The following is a 22,297-nucleotide window of genomic DNA, read 5'->3' as shown; positions in this document are numbered from 1 at the left end:
TGTGTTCACAAGATTGTGAGTATGACACTATCCAACACTGAAAATAATAAAAAGTGTCAAATGTGATGTGATAGGTGTGATGACAGGCAATGACAAATATAGTTTAAAGCGGTATTGAGCAGCTCCAACTGTTCACCGGGTTGCTCATAAGTTTTTCACATCACTTCTCACAGAGGCTAAGCATAGCACTGTTTATATGTATAAAGCAGAAATGCCAAAACTAAGGCAAATGGTGACCTTTGATTTGGCTCGCCATGTACATACACGAGATGTGGAAAAACATGGAAACATTCACTAACACGGGTGTCCTTTTTAATTTAACATTATAATGTTATTTGATGTTTATCAGCAAATAATGTAAACTGAAATGAATTTAGAGAATATTAGTGAATGTCTAATCTTTTTTTGGAACAAGATTCTGAACTAAATTAAGAGCTGTTTAATGTCTCTAGAGCCAGTGTTGCTTAGAACCTAAATAGCTGTATTAGGCATTAAACTCTATTGAACTATAAAAGGAATTGTTTATATGTTTTATTCATTCATTCATTCATTTTCTCCCGCTTATCCGTAATTCGGGTCGCGGGGGCAGCAGTCTAAGCAGGCCCCCGCCTTCGACTGCTGCCCAATCCTCACAGCACCGTCCCTTACGGTCCCTCCTGCAGGTGGTGAGCCCACGGGAAGGTTATATGTTTTAATTGTACTTAAAAGTTAAGCAGGTTACAAAGTAATGTTTTCTATCTATTTATTTCTAAATATTGGGAAATCATAAATGCATGTCTTTTGCATGTCTTCCCTCTCAACATTCTTAAAGCTCCACCTTGGCCTTCATCTTTTCCTCCTGCCTGTCAGCATTCTTCTACTGATATACCCCAGTCCCTCCTTTAGGCATGACCAAATCATCTCATAAAATAATCAAATCAAATCAAATTTTATTTGTCACATACACATACATACAGGGTATGACATGCAGTGAAATGCTTTTTACGACGGTCCGGCATGATGGAATAGGATAGGGAGAAAAATAAACCAAGAAAAAGAAGTCAGATGAATAAAGTATAAACTATATAAAATATATAAAGATATATATGAAAAAAAAAGTGTATATACATGGTATGCTTATGACAGTAAACAGTAAAAATTCGAGGTGGTTGCATTAGCTCCTCTTTTACTTTGTCTCCAAAATGTCCTACCTGCACTTTCCCTCTGATTTCGAATATTGTCCATCCTCATCACTCCTTGCAGCACCTCCGGCTCTGGCCGGTTTTTATCAATTTAATATAATACAGTAATATAATAAAGTCAAGCCAATTTTTCAGAAGCTTTTATTGTCATTTCAACCATATAAAGCTGACGCAGTACACAGTGAAATAAAACATTTCTCCAGAGCCCTGGGCATCATAAAACAACATAAAGCTACATCACACAACACAGAGCTACATAACAGAAAACAGAGCTAAGGACTAAAGTAAGTGTCCTCGCCACATAAAGTGCATCGCGTGCAACCGAGTGCAAACAGTGCAAGTCAAAAGACAATACAGGACAGTGTGAGACATATACACAAAACCCATAATAGTGCCGACCAGTAAACCTACTATTTAATATGTTATACAGTACAATGTACAGTTAAACAGTATAATATGGTTATAGTATAATATTAGTGGTGCTGAAGACATGGATATGTATGAACTGAAATAAGTTTTGAGTATGTGTATGAGTTCACGTTCATTAATACACAGTTCAGTGAGTTTTTGTGTGAGTTTGGTACAGTTCAGTATGGTGTGTTGAGGAGCCTGATGGCTTGAGGGAAAAAAACTGAAAGCTTCGGAACCTCTTTCCTATTATAATATTATACATAACAATAATATATTACAATTTTGACACACTACCCTCAATCCAGTATGATTAAGATTGGGTTACAGGGTTAAGATATACAGTAAATTATACAGTACACTCTCCAGTCCAGCAGGTGGTGTTAATATACCAAACTGTTCGATTACGCCTCAATTCGAAGAACACGGTTACAGTGGTACGCATGCGTAGGAAAAGAGCGTGTGAATGTTTAGTCTGTCGCTGTAAAGCATCAAGTCATTTCTTAGTTATATTGATACTTACTCAGGGATACTGAAAACACAAGTTTTATTATTTGCCACACATAAATAATATACATAGAGATATATATCTAAACATTGGAATCGTTTCTTTGAGATCTTGTCAATCTTCGTGTCCTTCATAGTACCTTTGCAAAATGCGTCTCACTATCCGAGCGCTGATCTCCCACGGGCGGGTGGCACGGAGAATTGGCCTGGGCCCTGAATCCCGAATAAATATGCTTCGGAACATCCTAACGGGTTTGGTTCGACATGAGAGGATCGAGACTACCCGAGCCCGAGCCGACGAGGTTAGATTTTACGCTGAAAAGGTAAGATTTCCTGACTGCTGTTCAGACAGGTCAAGATCAGAACTCAGCAGTGTCTTAACTTAAAACATCCCCATGGTGGTAAAAACCGTACAATCATACAAAAGCACACAACCTTTGAAATTACATGTTTCCCAACGACTTCTAAGGTACAAAGAAAGTAATTGTCCAAATAAATAGAAATAGTTTGTACAATTGTACAATACAATCATTATAAATTGGCTGCTAATCCAAGTCTGGAGCACAGAAACTTCACCAGATGTTCCGAATTGCTCAATTCGATTATAATATAATGTGGTTGATTTTGTTAATGAGACCATGAACATGATAGAAATAAATGTTTAAAACATAAGGACATCATCAATATATTAGGTTGCTGAGAAAACACTGCACCTGATTTGGTGGGCTTGTCTGTGTTTCAGTGGGTTGTCTTAAGCAGCACTTAAGCGCAGTCTGTTTTGTAACACAGCTGCTGGAATCTAGTGCTCAAATTAAAAAAAAAGTGTTTTTTTTAAAGCCTAATAACAAGAAACATTGTTAAGCCAGAGTAAACATGGGTAGTGTTTCTCCATGTGAGTAAAAAATCATCAGTGGTGAAGATGTCCCAGTTTGATGTTAAATAAATATACATTCCTTCTGCAGTTTTTTGTATTAATAAACTGTAATAATGGCTGGCTTTTTATGTAAAAATCACTTATATTGGACTTTGGATGCGAAGGGTTAGGGTTCAAATCGCAGCCATACCAAGCTGCCACCCCTGACCCCCTGAGCAATGCCTTTAACCCCAGAGCAGCTCAGTTGTATGAATGAGATAAAATGTAAGTCACTCTGGATATGTGTGTCTCCCAAATGTCTTAATGTAAATATTTATAATACTAAAAAGTAAAAAAAAAATTTGAAGGGAGACACTTTAAAAGACATGTATATACACCTAGATTAATCATGGTTTATACATTGTTAGTGACCAGCTTAAAAACTTTAACTTAAAAAATGTAGCCGTAACAAGAAGAGCAGATTGGGTAGGTAATATGGCAATATATCACTGGAGATAAGAGAAATGTAATGCTATAATATGTCATAGATGTGTTAACAGGCAGATGAACAGATAAATATCACGACCAGTTAATATAAAAATAAATAAATCAGCTTGAATTATTGTTGAATTGATTGTGTTCAAAACTTTTGTTTTTGTTTTTTTTGCCTGTGTTGCCAGTTAATTGACTACGGCAAAAAAGGAGATACTAATAAAAAATCAATGGAAATGGCAAGTTTTTGGCTCACGGTAGGTGCTGCTTATTGTTCACTTTATCTTTACTTTCACAAACTAGAACTTAAACTTCAGAAGTGCTGCAGTGTAGAGCCTAAACATTTTATTTAAAGAAAAGTAAATAGTATGTTTTACTTGATTTCTCAATTATTTCCAGGAGAAAGATCTGATTCCGAAACTTTTCAAAGTACTTGCTCCAAGGTTTGAAAACCAGTCCAGTGGATATACACTGATGGCCCGTATTCCAAACAGGGAAAACCTGGACCGGGCTGCTATGGCTGTTATTGAGTATAAGGGCAACCCATTCCCCCCATTGTTTCCTGTTAGACGTACGAATGACCTGAACCTGGTTAACCAGCTTCTAAAAGGGTACAGAGAAGAAAAAGCCCAAATGGCTGCTAAAATTACGGACTCATGATTCGTTCATCATCATAGTACACTGTTTTGTTTAGCACCAATGTAAATGGTTTTGTACAAAGGTTTGGATATGTAAAGCCTTTATTTATGTCTTATTTCAAACACTGTAGTAAAAATAATTTGATTGAATAAAATTATCCATATTCTAACAATGTTTTTCAGGCCTTCAAGTTAATTCTTTGTTCAACATATTACAGAGATAAATGTTCTGGGTGTTCTTGGTCTGAAAAGTAAGGCCAACTGCATTACTAAGAGTAACGTATTTATGGTGCTTTCCACTTACTGTGCTGTTCAATATATTATATATCTACACAAAACTTAAGTTTGTGCGTCAAATGACACATTAAAATATAAAATGCCAACAAAAGAAACTCTCGTGTCCAAACATAAAAATTAAAATGTATTTGCAGTCCTAATTAGGTAATAACCCAGGGCTTGGTGTGCATTACACGATTTTATGCACTTCATGCAAAACAGAGACATCCACATAGTGCGTTAAAAGCATGTAACACACACATTGCAGTGTATTATTTTGCTAATTACATGGTCACTCGCTAGCATAAAAAAATTTAAACTATGAGTTTCTGCAGAGCAAAACCCAGCCATTAGGGTTGCACAAGCAAGTGCACTCTTAGTGCCGGTCCCAAGCCCGGATAAATGGGGAGGGTTGCATTAGGAAAGGCATCCAGCTTAAAACATGTGCCCAATCAAATATGCAGATCACAAAGCAGTAATTCTTTCCGGATTGGTCGAGGCCCAGGTTACCAACGACCGCCACAGGTATTGTTAGCCAACAGGGTACCGGTGGAAATTGGGCTACTTTTGGCTGAAGGAGGAGAAGGAGAGGAGGATGTCTACAGAGACAGGTGGACTATATCCTATGTAGGAAATGCAACCTAAAGGAGATTGTAGACTAAGGGGTTGGCAGGGGACAGTGTAGCTAAACAGCATCGGATCGTGCAGTGAAGTGTGCAGTAAGAACGACAGATTGGTTCAAGGTGGAGGTTGGATTGCATCAAGGATCAGCTCTGAGCCCTTTACGGATTGCAGTGGTGATGTGACAGGTTGACGGATGAGGTCAGACAGGAGTCTCCAGGGACTATGATGTTTGCGCATGATGATTTGTGGTGAAAGTAGGGAGCAGGTAAAGAAGAGCCTGGAGAGGTGATGAAAGGTAGTAGGAGTAAGACAGAGTACATGTGTGTGAATGAGAGGAAGGGCAGTGGAGTGGTGCAGTTGCAGGGAGAAGAGGTGGAGAAGGTGGAGGAGTTCAACTGTGCATAGTAATAGAGAGTGTGTTAGAGAAGTGAAGAAAAGAGTGCAGGCAGGGTGGAGTGGGTGAAGAAGAGTGACAGGAGTGATTTGTGATGGAAGGGTATCTGCAAGAGTGAAAGGGAAAGTTTATAGGACTGTGGTGAGACCTGCGATGTTGTATGGTATAGAGACAGTGGCATTGAGTAAAAGACAGGAGGTGGAGCTGGAGGTAGCAGAGCTGAAGATGTTGAGGTTCTCATTGGGAGTGACGAGGATGGAAAGTATAAAAAACAAGTTCATTAAGGGACAGAGCATGTTGAATATTTTGGGGACAAAATGAGAGTGGCCTGATTGAGATGGTTTGGACATGTGCATAGGAGGGACATGGGGTATATCAGCAGGAGAATGCTGAGGATGGAGTCACCAGGAAGAAGAAAAAGAGGAAGACCAAGGAAGATGTTTATGAATGTGGTGAGGGAAGACATGCAGGTAGTTAGTTGGAAAGAGACAGGTGTAGAGGACAGGGGGGTATGGAGACAGATGATCTCCTGTGGCGACCCCTAATGGAAGAAGCCGAAAGAAGTAGTAGTAGTTGTTTTGAGTTTCAAGATTTGACAGATCAAATTAAACGTTTTTTGTTAGCTTTTAAATGAGGTTCGTTACATCTATAATTCTGCCTGCTCTAAAACAGAAATAAAATAGTGGGATAAGATTACATTTATTTATATTTGTATTATTATTTGTGGCAGCATTTAGATTACTAATAAAGCATTTTCTGTTAATTACAATGGTGTTTTAGTGCCATGTGTTAAAAAAAAAAAATAATAATAATCTAAGATTATGAAAATAGTCACTTTCTTCTCATAGTGCTAGAACTTTATTCTTGTATTTTTACGACTTTGTAGCCGTCGTAGTTAAACTTATATTTAGCCTATAACAGGAATAATCTGCAGATTTATTGCAATTTCAGTTAAATCTCTACCCTACCTCATGAATCACATGCCCACAGCACACTTTTGTGGGCTATTGAGGCTACACCAATACATACTCTGTGCCGTCCTCACTAACATTTTAAATCCTGCACACAAAATAATAGTATTCATGTAAATTGCATAAGTTTATTTTTAAACTTCCATGTGCTGTGTGTAAGCTATTGCATAACAAAATTATACAATTGTAAAAACAACTTACAATTAAAATTTAACTAGCAACTATCAACTATACAGTAGCGATCCAGACCTAAATTACAGTGGGTACGGAAAGTATTCAGACCCCCTTAAATTTTTCACTCTTTGTTATATTGCAGCCATTTGCTAAAATCATTTAGGTTCATTCTTCTTCCTCATGAATGTACACATAGCACCCCATACTGACAGAAAAACACAGAATTGTTGACATTGTTGCAGATTTATTAAAAAAGAAAAACTGAAATATCACATGGTCCTAAGTATTCAGACCCTTTGCTCAGTATTTAGTAGAAGCCCCCTTTTGATCTAATACAGCCAGGAGTCTTCCTGGGAAAGATGCAACAAGTCTTTCACACCTGGATTTGGGGATCCTCTGCCATTCCTCCTTGCAGGTCCTCTCCAGTTCTGTCAGGTTGGATGGTAAACGTTGGTGGACAGCCATTTTCAGGTCTCTCCAGAGATGCTCAATTGGGTTTAAGTCAGGTCTCTGGCTGGGCCATTCAAGAACAGTCACGGAGTTGTTGTGAAGCCACTCCTTCGTTATTTTAGCTGTGTGCTTAGGGTCATTGTCTTGTTGGAAGGTAAACCTTCAGCCCAGTCTGAGGTCCAGAGCACTCTGGAGAAGGTTTTTGTCCAGGATATCCCTGTACTTGGCCGCATTCATCTTTCCCTCGATTGCAACCAGTCGTCCTGTCCCTGCAGCTGAAAAACACCCCCACAGCTTGATGCTGCCACCACCATGCTTCACTGTTGGGACTGTATTGGACAGGTGATGAGCAGTGCCTGGTTTTCTCCACACATACCGCTTAGAATTAAGGCCAAAAAGTTCTATTTTGGTCTCATCAGACCAGATAATCTTATTTCTCACCATCTTGGAGTCCTTCAGGTGTTTTTTAGCAAACTCCATGCAGGCTTTCATGTGTCTTACACTGAGGAGAGGCTTCCGTCGGGCCACTCTGCAATAAAGCCCCGACTGGTGGAGGGCTGCAGTGATGGTTGAATTTCTACAACTTTCTCCCATCTCCTGACTGCATCTCTGGAGCTCAGCCACAGTGATCTTTGGGTTCTTCTTTACCTCTCTCACCAAGGCTCTTCTCCCCCGATAGCTCAGTTTGGCCGGACGGCCAGCTCTAGGAAGGGTTCTGGTCGTCCCAAACGTCTTCCATTTGAGGATTATGGAGGCCACTGTGCTCTTAGGAACCTTAAGTGCAGCAGAAATCTTTTTGTAACCTTGGCCAGATCTGTGCCTTGCCGCAATTCTGTCTCTGAGCTCTTCAGGCAGTTCCTTTGACCTCATGATTCTCATTTGCTCTAACATGCATTTTGATCTGGAAGGTCTTATATAGACAGGTGTGTGGCTTTCCTAATCAAGTCCAATCAGTATAATCAAACACAGCTGGACTCAAATGAAGGTGTAGAACCATCTCAAGGATGATCAGAAGAAATGGAAGCACCTGAGTTAAATATATGAGTGTCACAGCAAAGGGTCTGAATACTTAGGACCATGTGATATTTCAGTTTTTCTTTTTTAATAAATCTGCAACAATGTCAACAATTCTGTGTTTTTCTGTCAATATGAAGAGCTGTGTGTACATTCATGAGGAAGAAGAATGAACTTAAATGATTTTAGCAAATGGCTGCAATATAACAAAGAGTGAAAAATTTAAGGGGGTCTGAATACTTTCCGTACCCACTGTAGATATACTAAATTTAAAATCACTATTTTATTGACAATTTATGAGGCTAGCTTAAGCTATGATACTCCTTCTGCTAGCTAGTTGTCTGTTAGTTGTTACATAATATATAAGGAACTTTTTAGTTCCTATACCCGTGCACAAAAAGATGAAATGTTTCCCTGGGGATAGGAACAACTCATCTAGTTGTTCATCTAATAGTTGTTTTGGTCCTGAATCTAAAGGCATTTCAATCCTGGGTATATGTAAAAAAAAAAAAAAAAAAGTATGCATTTTGTGTCAAATTTCTTCAGATAGTTTTGTAAATACAACAAACTGTTGGGAAACTAAAGGGAAGGAACAGGTGCTTATTCTGATTAGTGTTGACATCTCAGTGTAAAGAACCTCTAATGTGTTTTATAAATTATTTGCAAATAGTTTATTTTAACTGTTATTTGGTGAAATATGTTTTGTTTTATTATAACTAAAAACTGTCGGGAACGCCCCACTTCTCTCCTGTAGATGTCGCTATTGCTCTATTTCTCTGTCTTATCTGTTTCCGATCAGCGTGTGTGCATTAAAGCAGATTTTTACACATTTTTATTCCAGTGTTTTTTTTTTTATGTTATCTCTCTCTTCATACAAAAATATATGAAGTATCAAGTTTGAACAATCCTGGGATATGTGGAGAAAGAATTTCACCAGTGTGCTCATAAAAAAGGTACATTTGACAAGTATAGAGCCTATATATTTTTTGCACATTTGTCACACTTGCCACACCCAGAACTGTTTATTGCCAGGCTTGTTGAATCAAGAAATCACTTAACACCTGTCTGACAAAGTGAAGCATGGTAAAAGATTTCAAAAAGCAAAAATGATCAAAAGAAATTCAAGAACAAATAAGAAACAAGGTAATTGGCATGTTTCTGTCTGGAAAGTGCTACAAAAGCCATTTCTAAGGCTTTGGGACTCTAGAGAGCCACAGTGAGAGTCATTATCCACAAATGGAGAACTTGGAACAGTGGTAAACCCTCCCAGGAATGGCTGGCCTTCAAAATTACTCCAAGAGTGAAACGATGACTCATCCAGGAGCTCGTAAAAGAACCCAGAACAACATCTGAATAACTACAGGCCTCACTTGCCTCGGTTAAGGTCATTGTTCAAGATCCAACAATAAAGAGAATGGGCAAAATTGGCATCCATGGGAGAGTTCCAAGGCCAAACCAACTGCTGACCAGAGCACGAAGGCTCATCTTACATTTGCCAAAAACAATCTTGACTGTACCCAAGACCTTTGAGCAAGTGTTCTGTAACTGTTTTAATATACATTGCTTACAAAAAATTTAAAGAACACTCTGAAAACACATTAGATCTCAATGGTAAAAAAAAATCATGCCGGTTACCTATAAAGATACTGTTTGATAGAAATGGCGATTATCCACCTACAGAGGGACACCACAAAAATTAAAAGTAAAAAAGAATTATGAGACAGGCTAGTTCATTTATTTGAAATTTTATTGCAGCAACTCAAAATAGTACTCAGTAGTATATATGGCCCCCGTGTGCTGTATGCATGCCCAACAATGTCCTGGTGTCCTGGTATCTCCTCCCATATCTGGACCAGAGCATCACTAAGCTCTTGGACAGTCTGAGGCGCAACCTGGTGCCAACCTTCTCTTTAAAATAAGTTTGTTTTAAAAATGTATTATAGAGGCTAATATATTGTATATACACGGTTAAATCTGGTTAAGATAGCATTGCCTGCTTTTTGTTATAAACATTAACATAATAAACATAATTAATTGTGTGTGTGTGTGTGTGTGTGTGTGTGTGTGTGTGTGTGTGTGTGTGTGTGTGAATATAAGTTTGTGAACACTTGGTCATAAATATGGTATGTGCTTTTAAGGATTGCATTCCACATTTAGTCCCAATTTGCTTTTATAATTCCCTCCACTCTTCTGGGAAGATGTTCCACCAGATTCTTAAAATGTGCATGTGGACATGTGTGTTCATCAGCCACCACGGTTTTAGTACAGTCAGGTACTGATGTTGGGTGTGGAGGCCTGGGGTGCGGTCAGTGTTCCAATTCATCCCAAATGTATTCAGTAGGGTTTAGATCAAAACTTTATAGCAGGACACTCAAGATCTTCCTCTATAAACCATGTAAACCATATCTGTATGGAGCTCACTATGTGCACAGGGGCATTGCTGTGCTGGAACAGATTTGTGTTTCCAAGTTCAAGTGAACGCAAAATGTTATTATACTGCATCCAAAGACGTCCTGTACAACTGTACCACCATCTTTGTGGTAACAGTTTGGAGAAGAACCACATATGGCAGGACAGGTATGGTATCCAAATACTTTTGTCCATATATTGTATATATGTGGGTATATGTGTGTGTTCTATATTCACACACACATACATGCATGCATACACCGACCAGGCATAACATTATGACAATCTGCCTAAAATTGTGTTGGTCTAGCTTTTGCTGCCAAAACAGTTCTGACTAATCGAGTATTAACAGCATTAACTTCTTCAACAATTCGAGCTACAGGAGCTTGTTTGTTGGATCAGACCACAAACGGGCCAGCCTTTGCTCCCTATGTGCATCAGTGAGCTTTGACCACCCATGACCCTGCTGCTGGTTCACCACTATACCTTCATTAGAGCACTTTTGATAGATACTTACCACTGCAGACCGGGAACATCCCACAAGAGCTGCAGTTTTGGAGATGCTCTAACCCAATCGTCTAACCATCACAATTTGGCCCTTATCAAACTCGCTCAAATCCTTACGCTTGCCCATTGTTCCTGCTTCCAACACATCAACCCACCCACTAACAGGTGCCATAATTAATAGATAATTAGTGTTATTCGCTCACCAGTCATAATGTTATAAAGTCATAATGTTATGCGTTAATAACAATGCTAACGCAAATTAACGACAACATTTTATTAATGTGCGATTAATGCAGGGAAATTTCTGTTTGACCATTTTTACTAATTATATAAAAACATATAAAAGAGGCAAAGAATGCAATGCAATACAGATTTATTTACGCCCTTTCTTTACTCAGATAAAATAATAATAATAATAATAAACTTCACCGAAAATAATTTTTTATTATTAAATATTTGTTTTCATGATGCACCAAGTCTCAGATCAAGCACCAAAATCTCCCATGATGCACACATCTGGCAATTAAAACCGTCCATGTGGAAACATAGCAAAAGTTCCATTTGGTGACCTGATGATTTATGTCATTTAAAACACCATATTTACTTTGAAACACCATATTTACTTTGAGCTTCCCTGTCACCTGACCAAATTAGTCGTGCCCCTTTAGAAAAAGTACTCTAATATCAACTCGTTATGTGTATAAAAGACTACACTCACAGAATCAATCTTTTATTTAAACCTCTCCACCACCATAGGCAAGACCTATGTTGCAAGATTGTCGCCTTGGCCGTATGTTTTTGGTCATTGTCATGCTGGACAACCCCTTCCACCACCCATCTTCAGTGATCTGGTTGCAGGTTCTCATCCAAGATTCTACACTGCATGGCCCCGTTTATGTGGTGAAGTCTACTTTTACCCTTAGCAGAGAAACAGCCCCAAAGCAGAATGTGTTCTCCTCCATGTTTGACAGTGGGGATGGTGTTCTTGGGGTCATATTTTTCATTTTTCTGCCTCCAAACATGGTGAGTGGAGTTGATGCTAAAGAGCTCAATTTTGATCTCATTTGACCACATCACATTTTCCCAAGCCTTTTCTGAATTATTCAGGGGTTCAGTGGCAAACTTCAGATGGGTCTGGTCATGTGCATTCTTGTGCAGAAGGACCTCGGTGTGTTATCAATTGTTTTCTTGGTGACTGTGGTCCCAGCTCCCTTGAGATCATTAACAATCATTAACTCCTCCTATATAATTCTGGGCTGATCCCTCAAATTTCTCAGAATCATTCTTACCCCATGAGGTGAGATTTTGCATGACGCTCCAGGGGATGATTGACTTATCTTGTATTTTTTCCATTATTAAATAAATGCGCTAACAGTGGTCTATTCCTCACCAAGCTTCTTGCTAATTGTCTTGTAACCCATTCCAGCCTTGTGCAGGTCTACAATCTTGTCCCTGATGTCCTTTAATAGCTCTTTGGTCTTGCCCATGGTGGTGGAGAGGTTTGAATTTCTGGTTGATTCTGTGAGGGTGTCTTTTATACACATAATGAGTTAAAATTAGGAGTACTTTCCTAAAGGTACAGAACTAATTTGGGTGTGTGGGAGAATTCTTGCTGGTTGGTAGGGGATCAAATACCTATTTCATATAATATTAGTTTATATTTTTTTCTGGATTTTTTTTTTTTTATATTCTTTCTGTTTCTGTTAAAATAAACCTACCATAACAATACTATAATGTTCATTTCTTTGAAATGGGGTACATTCACAAAATCAGCAGGGGATCAAATAATTATTTTCCCCACTATGTACATACAAGGTTGTTCAAAAAGAATGAATCGATTTCCTTACGCAATATAACAACTGAACGTTTCCGGAAGCGTTCAGTTCCGGATATATATATATATATAAAATGTTATTCATATATTATTTCCCTCTCTGTATATATATTATAAAAGAAAATACTACATGCTTTAGCCTTATGTAAAATAAATATATAAAAGCACAAACAATGAGTTGCTTATCTGAAAATGTTTTATTATAATTATTTATAGCAAAATACAAAAAGAAATTAAATACATAATGATTGAAAATAATATTTTGCAAAATACCAACATCATAAAATAGAAAATATGAAAAATAAGATAAACCTATTTCTCCACAACACAAACAGTGGCATGAAGTAATTGAGTGCCAAATGGCTGTTCCATGTCATTATATATTTTTTTCCATCACCACATAAATACTCATCCCACTTAGCAAAGTTAACATTTCCAAAGCGTACATTCTGAACAAAGAAAGGTATTTTAACATGAGGTGTAAATTAGTGTAAGTTTTGATAAATGTTTACTAGATATTAATAAACATTTGGCCTTATGTCTCTCACATAAGTACTTTCAACTAGCACAAACGATGCAGTAACACAATAAATGTTTTTTTTTTTTTTTTTTATCAGACTTGCATTCAATTCATGGTGAATTACATCCAGTGTTTTAATTTACAAAAACTAATGTCCAATTTTAATTCCTTAAGTGTCAAGAACAAACAATGTTTTTAATAAAAAAATTAAAAAAAAGATCATTGTTAAAAAGCATTGTGCCATCTTTAGATTTCATCTAAATTATAATAAAAAGTGTAAATGCATTGTATTAGCTACATAAAAAAGCATTACTCATTTTCTACCGGTTAATTAAGCAGGGAAAGCATATTTAGATGATTATACAGATGTAAACTAAATATATGACACATAACTACAGTGTTAATATACCCTTTCACCTCATGTCAATCATAATTATACACCAGAAAGGTGTGCTATTTATCCAGTGTACAATTCTAAAAAAGAAAACCAAAACAAACAACAAAAAAACAGCCACTTATCAATTCTTTATAACAGCAGACTAATAATCCAGCACCTCAGGAATATTTCCAAAACATTTGATCACATTTTTCAATTTTCATGTTTTCCATGAGTGAAATACTAGATATATTCCATTTAGGATGTATGGTAACATTTCATTGCAACATATTTTTGAACTCATTCTTTATATTTAGTGTGCTGAAGGTAAAATGAACAGGTCTGTGCAGTGTGTGCATATTTCTGATAAACTAGACTTGTTTCTGGCTGTAGGGCAGAACTGATATTGGTGATTTTAAAATAAGAACAAACAACAGACTGTTACATGTCATTTTGGCAGCAAACTTCAAATGAAGCACATAGACAGTTACTTTGGGGGTACACTGCACTGGTTGTGATGGGTACAGTGTCTTGTGGCCAAAGTGAATCTGGCTTGCATAGCAAGATTTTCAATCACACACCCTTAACCCAGGAAACAATAAGTTAAAAAAAAGAGCCGAATTAGATATATAACTGGACTTACTCTGTAAAGCAGGTGTTAAACAGGCCATCCTTTTGTCCATAAACATATAATATATGAAAGCCAATGGGGGCCTGTGCTTATTACCTTATTTAGTAATGAGAATAATTACACTCAAGTCATTTTATGTTCTTAGGCACAGTATGTAGTAAAGGTGATAAAAACAAGATAGAATTTCTTTAAGGCACATTCTTCTACTATTGTTTCATAAAAAGGAACCAAAAACAATATCATTAATTCCAGTGCTCAATAAATAATTTATTAGTAGTAAAATACTGGTAGGCTTACTAAAAGGGAAATATAAGGGCATGCTTTTAGATAGATGTAACAGTTTTAATGGTTTAAAACTCCTTGTATTTCTCCCACAAATTGGTAGTGTTAGAACCTGAAACGGGCTAAATTAAGTATTTCCAGCACAAGATTTAAAGTATCAAAACATTTTCTATTTTGATAATGAATTACATTAGCATCATTCACACATTTTTTCAGTATCTGGGGTTCTGGCCCTGATTTTAAAGCTCTATTTTGGCCCCCAGTGGAATAGGAACAGATATTAACTTTTTTTTATCCTTCAATTCAATTATGGTCTTTAAGATGATGTTAAATTAAATTCAGTTGTAAGACCAGTTCAGAGCCTTTACTAGGCGAGTTCATTTTGCTGAGGCTCCCCATTGCCACTGACTCGAATGGAACTGCCAGACTTGCTGCTCTTTTGATCCTTGCTGTTCTGACTGGACACCTTACCCGAGGCAGCCTGCTCCTGTGCAGATGATTTAGATGAACCTCGCATCTCAGACCCTGAACCAGGTGTTCCCTTGTAGAAGTTGGTAGTGGTGAAAGTTAAGTCATGGTTAGTAGTGTTGGTTGTTTCAGCACTAGTGTTTGTGCCCATTGACTTGGAGATGACCTTGAGCTTGTGTGAGCCAGACTTGTAGTGTTTTTTCTTATGCTGCACACGGCTGTTATGCTTCAGGAAGAATTCACAAGACTCTTGCAACACACGCCGACTCTCACTGATAGGACTGGAAGAGAGAAAGAATAGATTGTGTTATAATGTATAGTTTATAGTAAAACCATTATGTATGCGCAAAAACAAATGCTGTTTTAAAGATGAGAAATATTTTCAGTAGAGGGACCCACAGTAGCCACCATTGCTGTAAAAGTTCAAACAGTGTTGTTCTGGTCAACAGACATTAGCGAAGAGTCATTTTACTAATGAACACTGTAATTTTATCTCTGACTTTGTTAATCTCCTATCAAAAAACACAAATTTTAATAGGTTTTCCTATTATATTTCTCTAATCTAAATGTAATATAAATCATGACTTTAGAATTATTTATTAGTGTCAGGAAAGGTAATAGGCCTCACTCTTTCTTGCGTGTTCTGTTGAAAAAGTAGGCCCACTCTGACCAGGTCTTCTTACTGCTAACCCAAAAAACGGCTGAGATGCCGACTACAAGTGTCATCAGGTATTTAATCAGGAACAGTGATAAATCTGGGTGAGCAGCATCAATTTTCTATAAAGGAAAAAAAATCACAAGATAAAACTGCAATACATGAATTCATTTCTAATCATTTTCACTGAAATGATATATTTGTGCTCATCAGTCTTTAAGTTCAATATAAGAAAAGCAGGGCTCACTCTGTACGGGCAGGGGATGCTATACTCCTGACAGTGTTCAGTGATCCATGTGTTCTCCCAAATGCCCCGCAGGGCCTGTTCATACAAGTAGCAGGCCAGCAGTGTGAGTAGAGGAAGCAGGTACAGGCCACTGAACACACCTATGCGTATCATGAACTTCTTCAGCTTCTCCTGGTTGCGCTCATCATGCTGGATCACTTGTCGCACATGATTAAGTGAAACAATGCCAGCAAGGAGAAATGAGAGTCCAGTTATGACACCAAGAGCCTGTGGAGCCAGCACAAACCATCTCAGGGCTGTCAAGTCATATAGGCCAACAAAGCACACACCGCTGATACCATCCCCCTCCACCTTGTTGAGGGCCAGCAGGATGACGGTAAGGCTCCCTGGAAGGCCCCAGGCCACTGCATGGAACCACACAGCCTTCTTCTCGATAGCCTCACAGCTCCACTTGGGCCTTGCTGCAAGAAACCATGTGATTGTGAGAATGACCCACCAGACCATACCAGCAGTGAAGAAAAAGTAGAGCATCATGAAGAGCAGTGTACAGACTTTGCTCTGGCTCCCCTGCACCACTGTGGATACAGTGGTGGGCATGTTTGGCTTGTTACATGCCGTCTCATTACCCAGCAGGAAGCCGATAAAGTAAATAAGAGACACAAAGCTGTAGCAGATGGAATAGAAGACAATTGGACGCTCTGGGTAGCGGAAACGCTTGACATTGATGAGGAAGGTAAAGAAAGTAAATAGCGTGGCACACAAGCACACAACAGAGGTGATGCCGATAAACTTCTTGGCAAACTCAATCTCGTGTCTTTTGAAGTACATGTTATCACATGGAGGGGCACAATCCTGAGCACCCAGGAAGGAGGAACCCTGACCAGAACGGGTCTTCAACTGTAAAGGACACCAGAAGCCCAATTCTCTACTGGCTAATAAAGATGCTTTGGGTGTTGTTATGTCGTTTTGAGGAAGCTCTGTAGATTCATCTGTAGAGGTGCGACAGGGCTTTAGCCTAAATCACAAAGAGAAAACAATTATTATGAACCTCGAGAATGTGCATTATTTTAAATGGTTAAATAAGTATTCATTATAACTATATGTTGGATAAACTTTTAAAAAATATATAAAAAAGGAATAAGAATGTGCTGTGTGTGTTTTGAGACCTGTCACAAGACAGCTCCGATGGCCAAGTGATGTCGAAGGTTAGCATGTCTTTTGTACAGTCAGAAAGGACGCGCACACAGTGCTCTCTACAGGGCTGATGCACTTGTGTCTGCTGTGTACACTCTGGAACAAAGGCTTGGCACAAGAACAAATGCACATCTGGTGAGCAGTGTAGACTAACCAGTGGCATGAAGTGCTGAAAATGCAAAAACAAAGAGGTTGAACTATGTCTCAGGCATAACAGAAAATGCCCTTCTATAAATTGTTTCTATGATTTGTATATACTTAATACTTTTATTAATTACTCTGATGCCTTTTATTAAATACTCTGAGCCCTACTCAGTTCTTAGCCCACTGCCCATAAAACCTATATTTGCTTCCTCAGTGTACAAATTATTCATAAGGACAATTTTAGCTTTCACTGCTATGCTGATGATGCAAATTTAGTATATGTTTTAGCTTCATGACAAACATCAACTATGTTGAATATGTAAAAAACAATCTCTCATATTCTTCATATATTCTATTTTATGTTATGGCTATGAGGTAGGATGACTAGACAAAAGTCATCCGTTTAAAAAAAAAAAAAAAACATCCAAATTAACCAAGCAAACCCTTTGCCAAAATGTATTATGGTCTGATATGAACCACTGTAAAAGATATCCATAAATCCATAAAGCACACCATACCCACATTACTTTTCTTCAGGTGAGGTGGAGGGAATCATGGTTTGTATATAAATACCAGATTATTTTAGTTGTCTTCTAAAACACTGAACATGGAATTAATTCCTCTATTTAACAAGACAAAGGATAAAGGCATTGGCCTCTTAGGCATTGGCCTAAGAACCATCAAATTGTATTTTATGAGCTAGCCAGAGCCGAGACCTGAAGCCAACTAAGAATATTTGAGGTAAACTTATGCAAGCTATGTGTAGAAAATGCTCTTACATTTTGATGAATCTAGAATGTTTTCACAAGAAAAAGTGGAAAGTATAAGCAAGTCAAGATGTAGATTGTAATTTCACATTGGGGGGGTGGAGGTGGGTATTTCTGACATTATTTATCTGTTGTTGGTTTTGTTTGTGTGTGCAGATATTTATACCCATTGTAAGTACAATTATTACTATATAATAACATAGTGCTCTTACTATTCCACAGTAACTCCAGATACTCACAATTACATTGTTTTCGGCAGTGAAAGTATGAAACTTTTTCTGCATGAGCCCACCTTCCTAGTTTCTTGATAACTTGCACAAGTCCCTAATAAATGTATGCATTTAATGTGAATCAATAAAACTATTATGAATTTAATTTAATAGCTTTAATATTAAGACATTTTGATGTTGTAAGCCTTGTATTGTCTTATTTTTAATAAACTGCAACTTACTTTTAATACTGTATGCCCCACAATTTGAGCAACTCTGCTTTAGTGTCTTTATCGACTCCAGTACCTCAATTGAAACATTGAAGCAGATACATTGCTAAGCTAAAAACAAATACAATGTCAGCAAGAATGAAAACCAGTTCCCACTTTGGTTACCTCTACCCTGAATCACTGTATAGAACTGATTTCTGAATGATACATTAGGTGCATAAAATAGTTCAGTTGTGAATACAATTTGAAATACAAAACATTAATAATGGCATATAAAGCACTAAATGGTCAAAAGGTGCAGGTTTTTTGTTAGTACTTACAATAAAGAGACCAAACAGAAGTTATGGAAGATTGTTCCAGTTGTTCTAGGACCATGATAAAAACCTAGTTTAATCACCTCTCTCTTTTTTTAATGGCTCAGGGAATTATGGCAAACTGGATTACTGAGTGCTGTTACCCACCACTTTTATAATTACTCATGTGTCACTCATCCCTGATCAGTTTGTAAGGTCTTGTTGGGCGAGTTAAAACCCAGTTAGCACTTAAATGTGTCTATCACACCTGTGTCAGTCTCCAATGACTGACAAATGACAGCTGAAACCATGTCACAGTCACCGAAATACCCAATGCTGGGTTACTGAAAACAGAGTATATATGAAACTAGTACATTTTAGTGCGGTTAGTATTGAGATAAAGCCCCACCTTCATCTTGATAGCAGCAACATCCTGGTCGTAATGCTCAAACATGTTAGGAAAGAAGGTCATGTTGTACGGCATGGTGTTACACCATTGCACGTGCACCGGTTCGCAGGTGAACATGCTATGTGTCAGGCATGTGTCCAGATGCACCGCACACACATACAGCCAGAGCCAGGTGCAACTCCACATGGTGAACTACTACGCCACGGTGTTTAGTGCTACTGTAGAAAACCAAACTTGCTCAGTATTTTGGGCAAAACTGAAAGGCTGTGTTATTTGGCTTTTGGGCAAAAGGTACGTCCATGTCCATGGAGACGAGCAACACCTCGACTTTATGACCACAAGCCAGATTTGAGCACAAATTACTCCAACACACAAGGAGCCTAAAACAGAGATCCACACAACAAAGTCATGGAAATGCAAAAAGCAGCAAGCATGAGACACAACTTTAACCTGTTTCACATTGCCTGGTCTTAAACAGCACACACTTCTTAATGCAAAATAAAAGTGGACTTTGCGGCAAATCTGATCAAACCAACCTTTCTCTTGATTTGACTCTTTATTTTTTGTTGATGTAAAATTGGAAGAGAAACCGATACTTTAAAACATTGTGATTAAACATATTTACAGGCTTCTGGTTCAGACACGCTGCTGATCCTGGAATGTCGGGAAGTTTTCAGGTTACGCCTTAAAGGTGGTTGTCTAAGATGGATTTACAGTTTGTAAAATTACATCGACCCAATGTGAAAGGTTCACGGATTGAAAACACCAAACTATTCAGGCTTACAGGAATGAGTCTGGTCGGGTTTTTGACAATTTTGACGAAGTTCGACAAAAGCGGACGCTTTCTTTTGTCCGGAAGTCTCATGTCGACCATTACAAAGCAGTTGTAGGTTTCATGTTTTCCTAACACTTCTACAGCCAAATACAGTGTATGCTCTAAATACAGCTTTCTGTGCAATACAATTTCCATCGGTTTACAGTTATTTTGATTTGTTTTGTGCCCCATGTTCCCCCACTTACGTTTATTCCTGTTATTAGTCACATTCTGCAAACAAAGTTTCACCTCTTCTAATAGAGTGCAGTCTCCGCTCCGTAGTCTAGTTCTTCCTGGGAATTTAGGAATCAATACATATTTTTTAATTATATATTACATTTGCCCGGATGCTATGATCTATATATTTTTTTAACCGAATAATAAAATACGAAACTACGAAGTAAACGAGAACCTTTATTGCCTGTAAAAGACAGACAACGAGAAAGAGATTGAAAAGTGAAGCAAAAGTGTCTCCGACGCCCTCTAGTGGCTGCGCGTCTCCTAACCCCACCCACATTTCAGTGTCCCCATGGAAAATGCATGGCGGAGTATGTTCTATGGAGCACAAAACAAAATTTTACAAAAAAAAAAAATCTCAACAAATATAAACATGAAATATGAAATGCCTGAATTGTTCTTGCAGATACATCTGTACATTTAAGTGTGCTTGCCCTTTCTGAGAACTGTTTGAAAATTCATGTCATAATGTAGGTATATGCCCCCTATAAGTTTATATCCGACATCCATAAATGATAGTGTTCCACATGAAATTTGCACAAAATATCTTATGTCTTATGCCATCTCAGTCCCCTAAAGTCTTGCCTCACATGGGAGGCCAAAGACACAGACTGACAGAATTTCTCACAACGACATATCCCTATCTGTAATTGCTAAATGGTGTCTTTTTGAAACTTGTTTACAAAGCCCCTCTCAGTCAAGAAAGTGTCATGAAAATGTACAACACGAATATACTTCCAAAACGATTTCTTATATACACATAAACTACTTTCAATTCAATTTAATTCGATTCAGTTTTATTTGTATAGTGCTGTTAAACAGTGGATATTGTCCCAAAGCAGCTTTACATAGTTAATAAATATATAAGTTATAAAATCAGAATATATGTGTAAGTTCCTATAAATCTATCCTTTATAAGGTTATCTCTAATTAGCAAAACAGTGGGGATAGTGGCAAGGATCAACTCATTGAGATATTTTGAGGAAGAAACCTTGAGAGAGAGGGAACCTGTTTTCCTCAAAAGGGAGCCCATCCTCATCTGGGTGGCACAGAATGTCTATTTATTATAGTCCCTTAACTGTGAAGGTGTGCTGTTCAGTGATTGGCATTTAAATGCAGAACTGTTCATGCAAATTGCAGTCCTAAGCCATCTTTAAGCTGTTCATGTGGAACTATTCTCAGCTGCACAACATGTTCTTCAATTGAAGAGAACTCCATCCAGAGGCAGGGTATTGATGAATCAGGCAGATCCAAAAAGAAGAAAGGAAAAGAATCACTAATCATTGGTACCTTAAGAGTGTATTTAACTAGTCAGAAAGAGAGAGAGAGAGAGAGAGAGAGACAGAGAGAGAGAGAGAGACAGAGAGAGAGAGAGAAAACAGAGGGGTGACAGGAAGAGAGAAATAAGGATTAATACACGTTCTTAAAAACGTTTTTGTTTTTTTTAGCAAAGCGTACACATAACACACATCACATCATACCCTTCTTCTCCAGAACATCTGATCAAATGCACATTATCAACTTGTGCTGTTAATATCATGAACAGCAGCTACGCTAATTTCTCTCCACTGCTTCTCTTTCTCTACCCATCCCGAGGCATCCTGAAGTTGCTTAAGCCCCAGTCACGTCCCACCTCATGAAGATTGTGGACCTTTAAAGAAGTAGATGCCAAACTTGATTTCTGTAAAGCTGCTTTGAACAATGTCTTTTGTGAAAAACGCTATAGAAATAAACTTGACTTGACTTATCGTTTAATTAAATTACATGGCTTAATTCTGTGGTAATTTCCACATAACACTGGTACGTGCTGTTTGGTCATACCATTTCAGGATTAGTCCCCTATTTGCCAAGTATCATGGGTTGCATGTACAAGAAATTTGGAAGGTGTGGTGGTGCTATAAAAATAATAATAATAATAATAAAGTAATAAATAAAGATAGAGACATTACTCTATACAATTTGTGCAGGTTATTTAAAAGTGAGGCAGTGCACATGATAATATTTGCCAATTAAGTCCACGGTGCAGGGAAGCTCTATGGTAGTCTTCGTTAATTGCACTAATGTAACACATGAAATTAATAGTGTAACT

The 22,297-nt window shown here is 37.8% G+C and overlaps 2 protein-coding genes across 2 annotated transcripts; one reads left to right on the top strand and one right to left on the bottom strand.

The window, feature by feature from the left end:
- Positions 1-1,966: 1,966 nt before the first annotated feature.
- Positions 1,967-4,252, top strand: mrpl17 (mitochondrial ribosomal protein L17). Its single transcript, XM_083530507.1, has 4 exons — positions 1,967-2,051; positions 2,234-2,419; positions 3,630-3,698; positions 3,841-4,252. The coding sequence occupies exons 2-4, from the start codon at positions 2,246-2,248 to the stop codon at positions 4,099-4,101; spliced, it is 504 nt and encodes a 167-aa protein (XP_083386633.1). The 5' UTR covers positions 1,967-2,051; positions 2,234-2,245; the 3' UTR covers positions 4,102-4,252.
- An 8,658-nt stretch (positions 4,253-12,910) lies between these two features.
- fzd6 (frizzled class receptor 6) lies at positions 12,911-20,509 on the bottom strand. Its single transcript, XM_083529670.1, has 7 exons — positions 20,384-20,509; positions 20,178-20,264; positions 19,158-19,537; positions 17,078-17,274; positions 15,912-16,926; positions 15,638-15,786; positions 12,911-15,290 (listed from the first exon to the last, which is right to left on the bottom strand). Exons 3-7 carry the CDS (start codon positions 19,341-19,343, stop codon positions 14,909-14,911), a joined length of 1,929 nt encoding a protein of 642 aa, XP_083385796.1. The 5' UTR covers positions 19,344-19,537; positions 20,178-20,264; positions 20,384-20,509; the 3' UTR covers positions 12,911-14,908.
- Positions 20,510-22,297: the final 1,788 nt, after the last annotated feature.

This window comes from Silurus aristotelis (genome assembly GCF_946808225.1).
Source record: "Silurus aristotelis genome assembly, chromosome: 25".
Lineage (NCBI taxonomy): Eukaryota > Metazoa > Chordata > Actinopteri > Siluriformes > Siluridae > Silurus > Silurus aristotelis.
The sequence above is the reverse complement of the archived record's forward strand: the minus strand, read 5'-3'. Positions and strand labels throughout refer to the sequence as shown.

What these genes read in the sequence shown, in the direction of transcription:
- mrpl17 (XM_083530507.1), top strand. Translation starts at nt 2,246, where the DNA reads ATGCGTCTCACTATCCGAGCGCTGATCTCCCACGGGCGGGTGGCACGG. An exon ending in TTAGATTTTACGCTGAAAAG is followed by an intron (nt 2,420 to 3,629) that starts GTAAGATTTCCT and finishes CTGTGTTGCCAG; the next exon opens with TTAATTGACTACGGCAAAAA. An exon ending in TGGCAAGTTTTTGGCTCACG is followed by an intron (nt 3,699 to 3,840) that starts GTAGGTGCTGCT and finishes AATTATTTCCAG; the next exon opens with GAGAAAGATCTGATTCCGAA.
- fzd6 (XM_083529670.1), bottom strand. Translation starts at nt 19,343, where the DNA reads ATGTGGAGTTGCACCTGGCTCTGGCTGTATGTGTGTGCGGTGCATCTG. An exon ending in TCGGAGCTGTCTTGTGACAG is followed by an intron (nt 16,927 to 17,077) that starts GTCTCAAAACAC and finishes TTTGTGATTTAG; the next exon opens with GCTAAAGCCCTGTCGCACCT. An exon ending in AACAGAACACGCAAGAAAGA is followed by an intron (nt 15,291 to 15,637) that starts GTGAGGCCTATT and finishes TCTCTCTTCCAG; the next exon opens with TCCTATCAGTGAGAGTCGGC.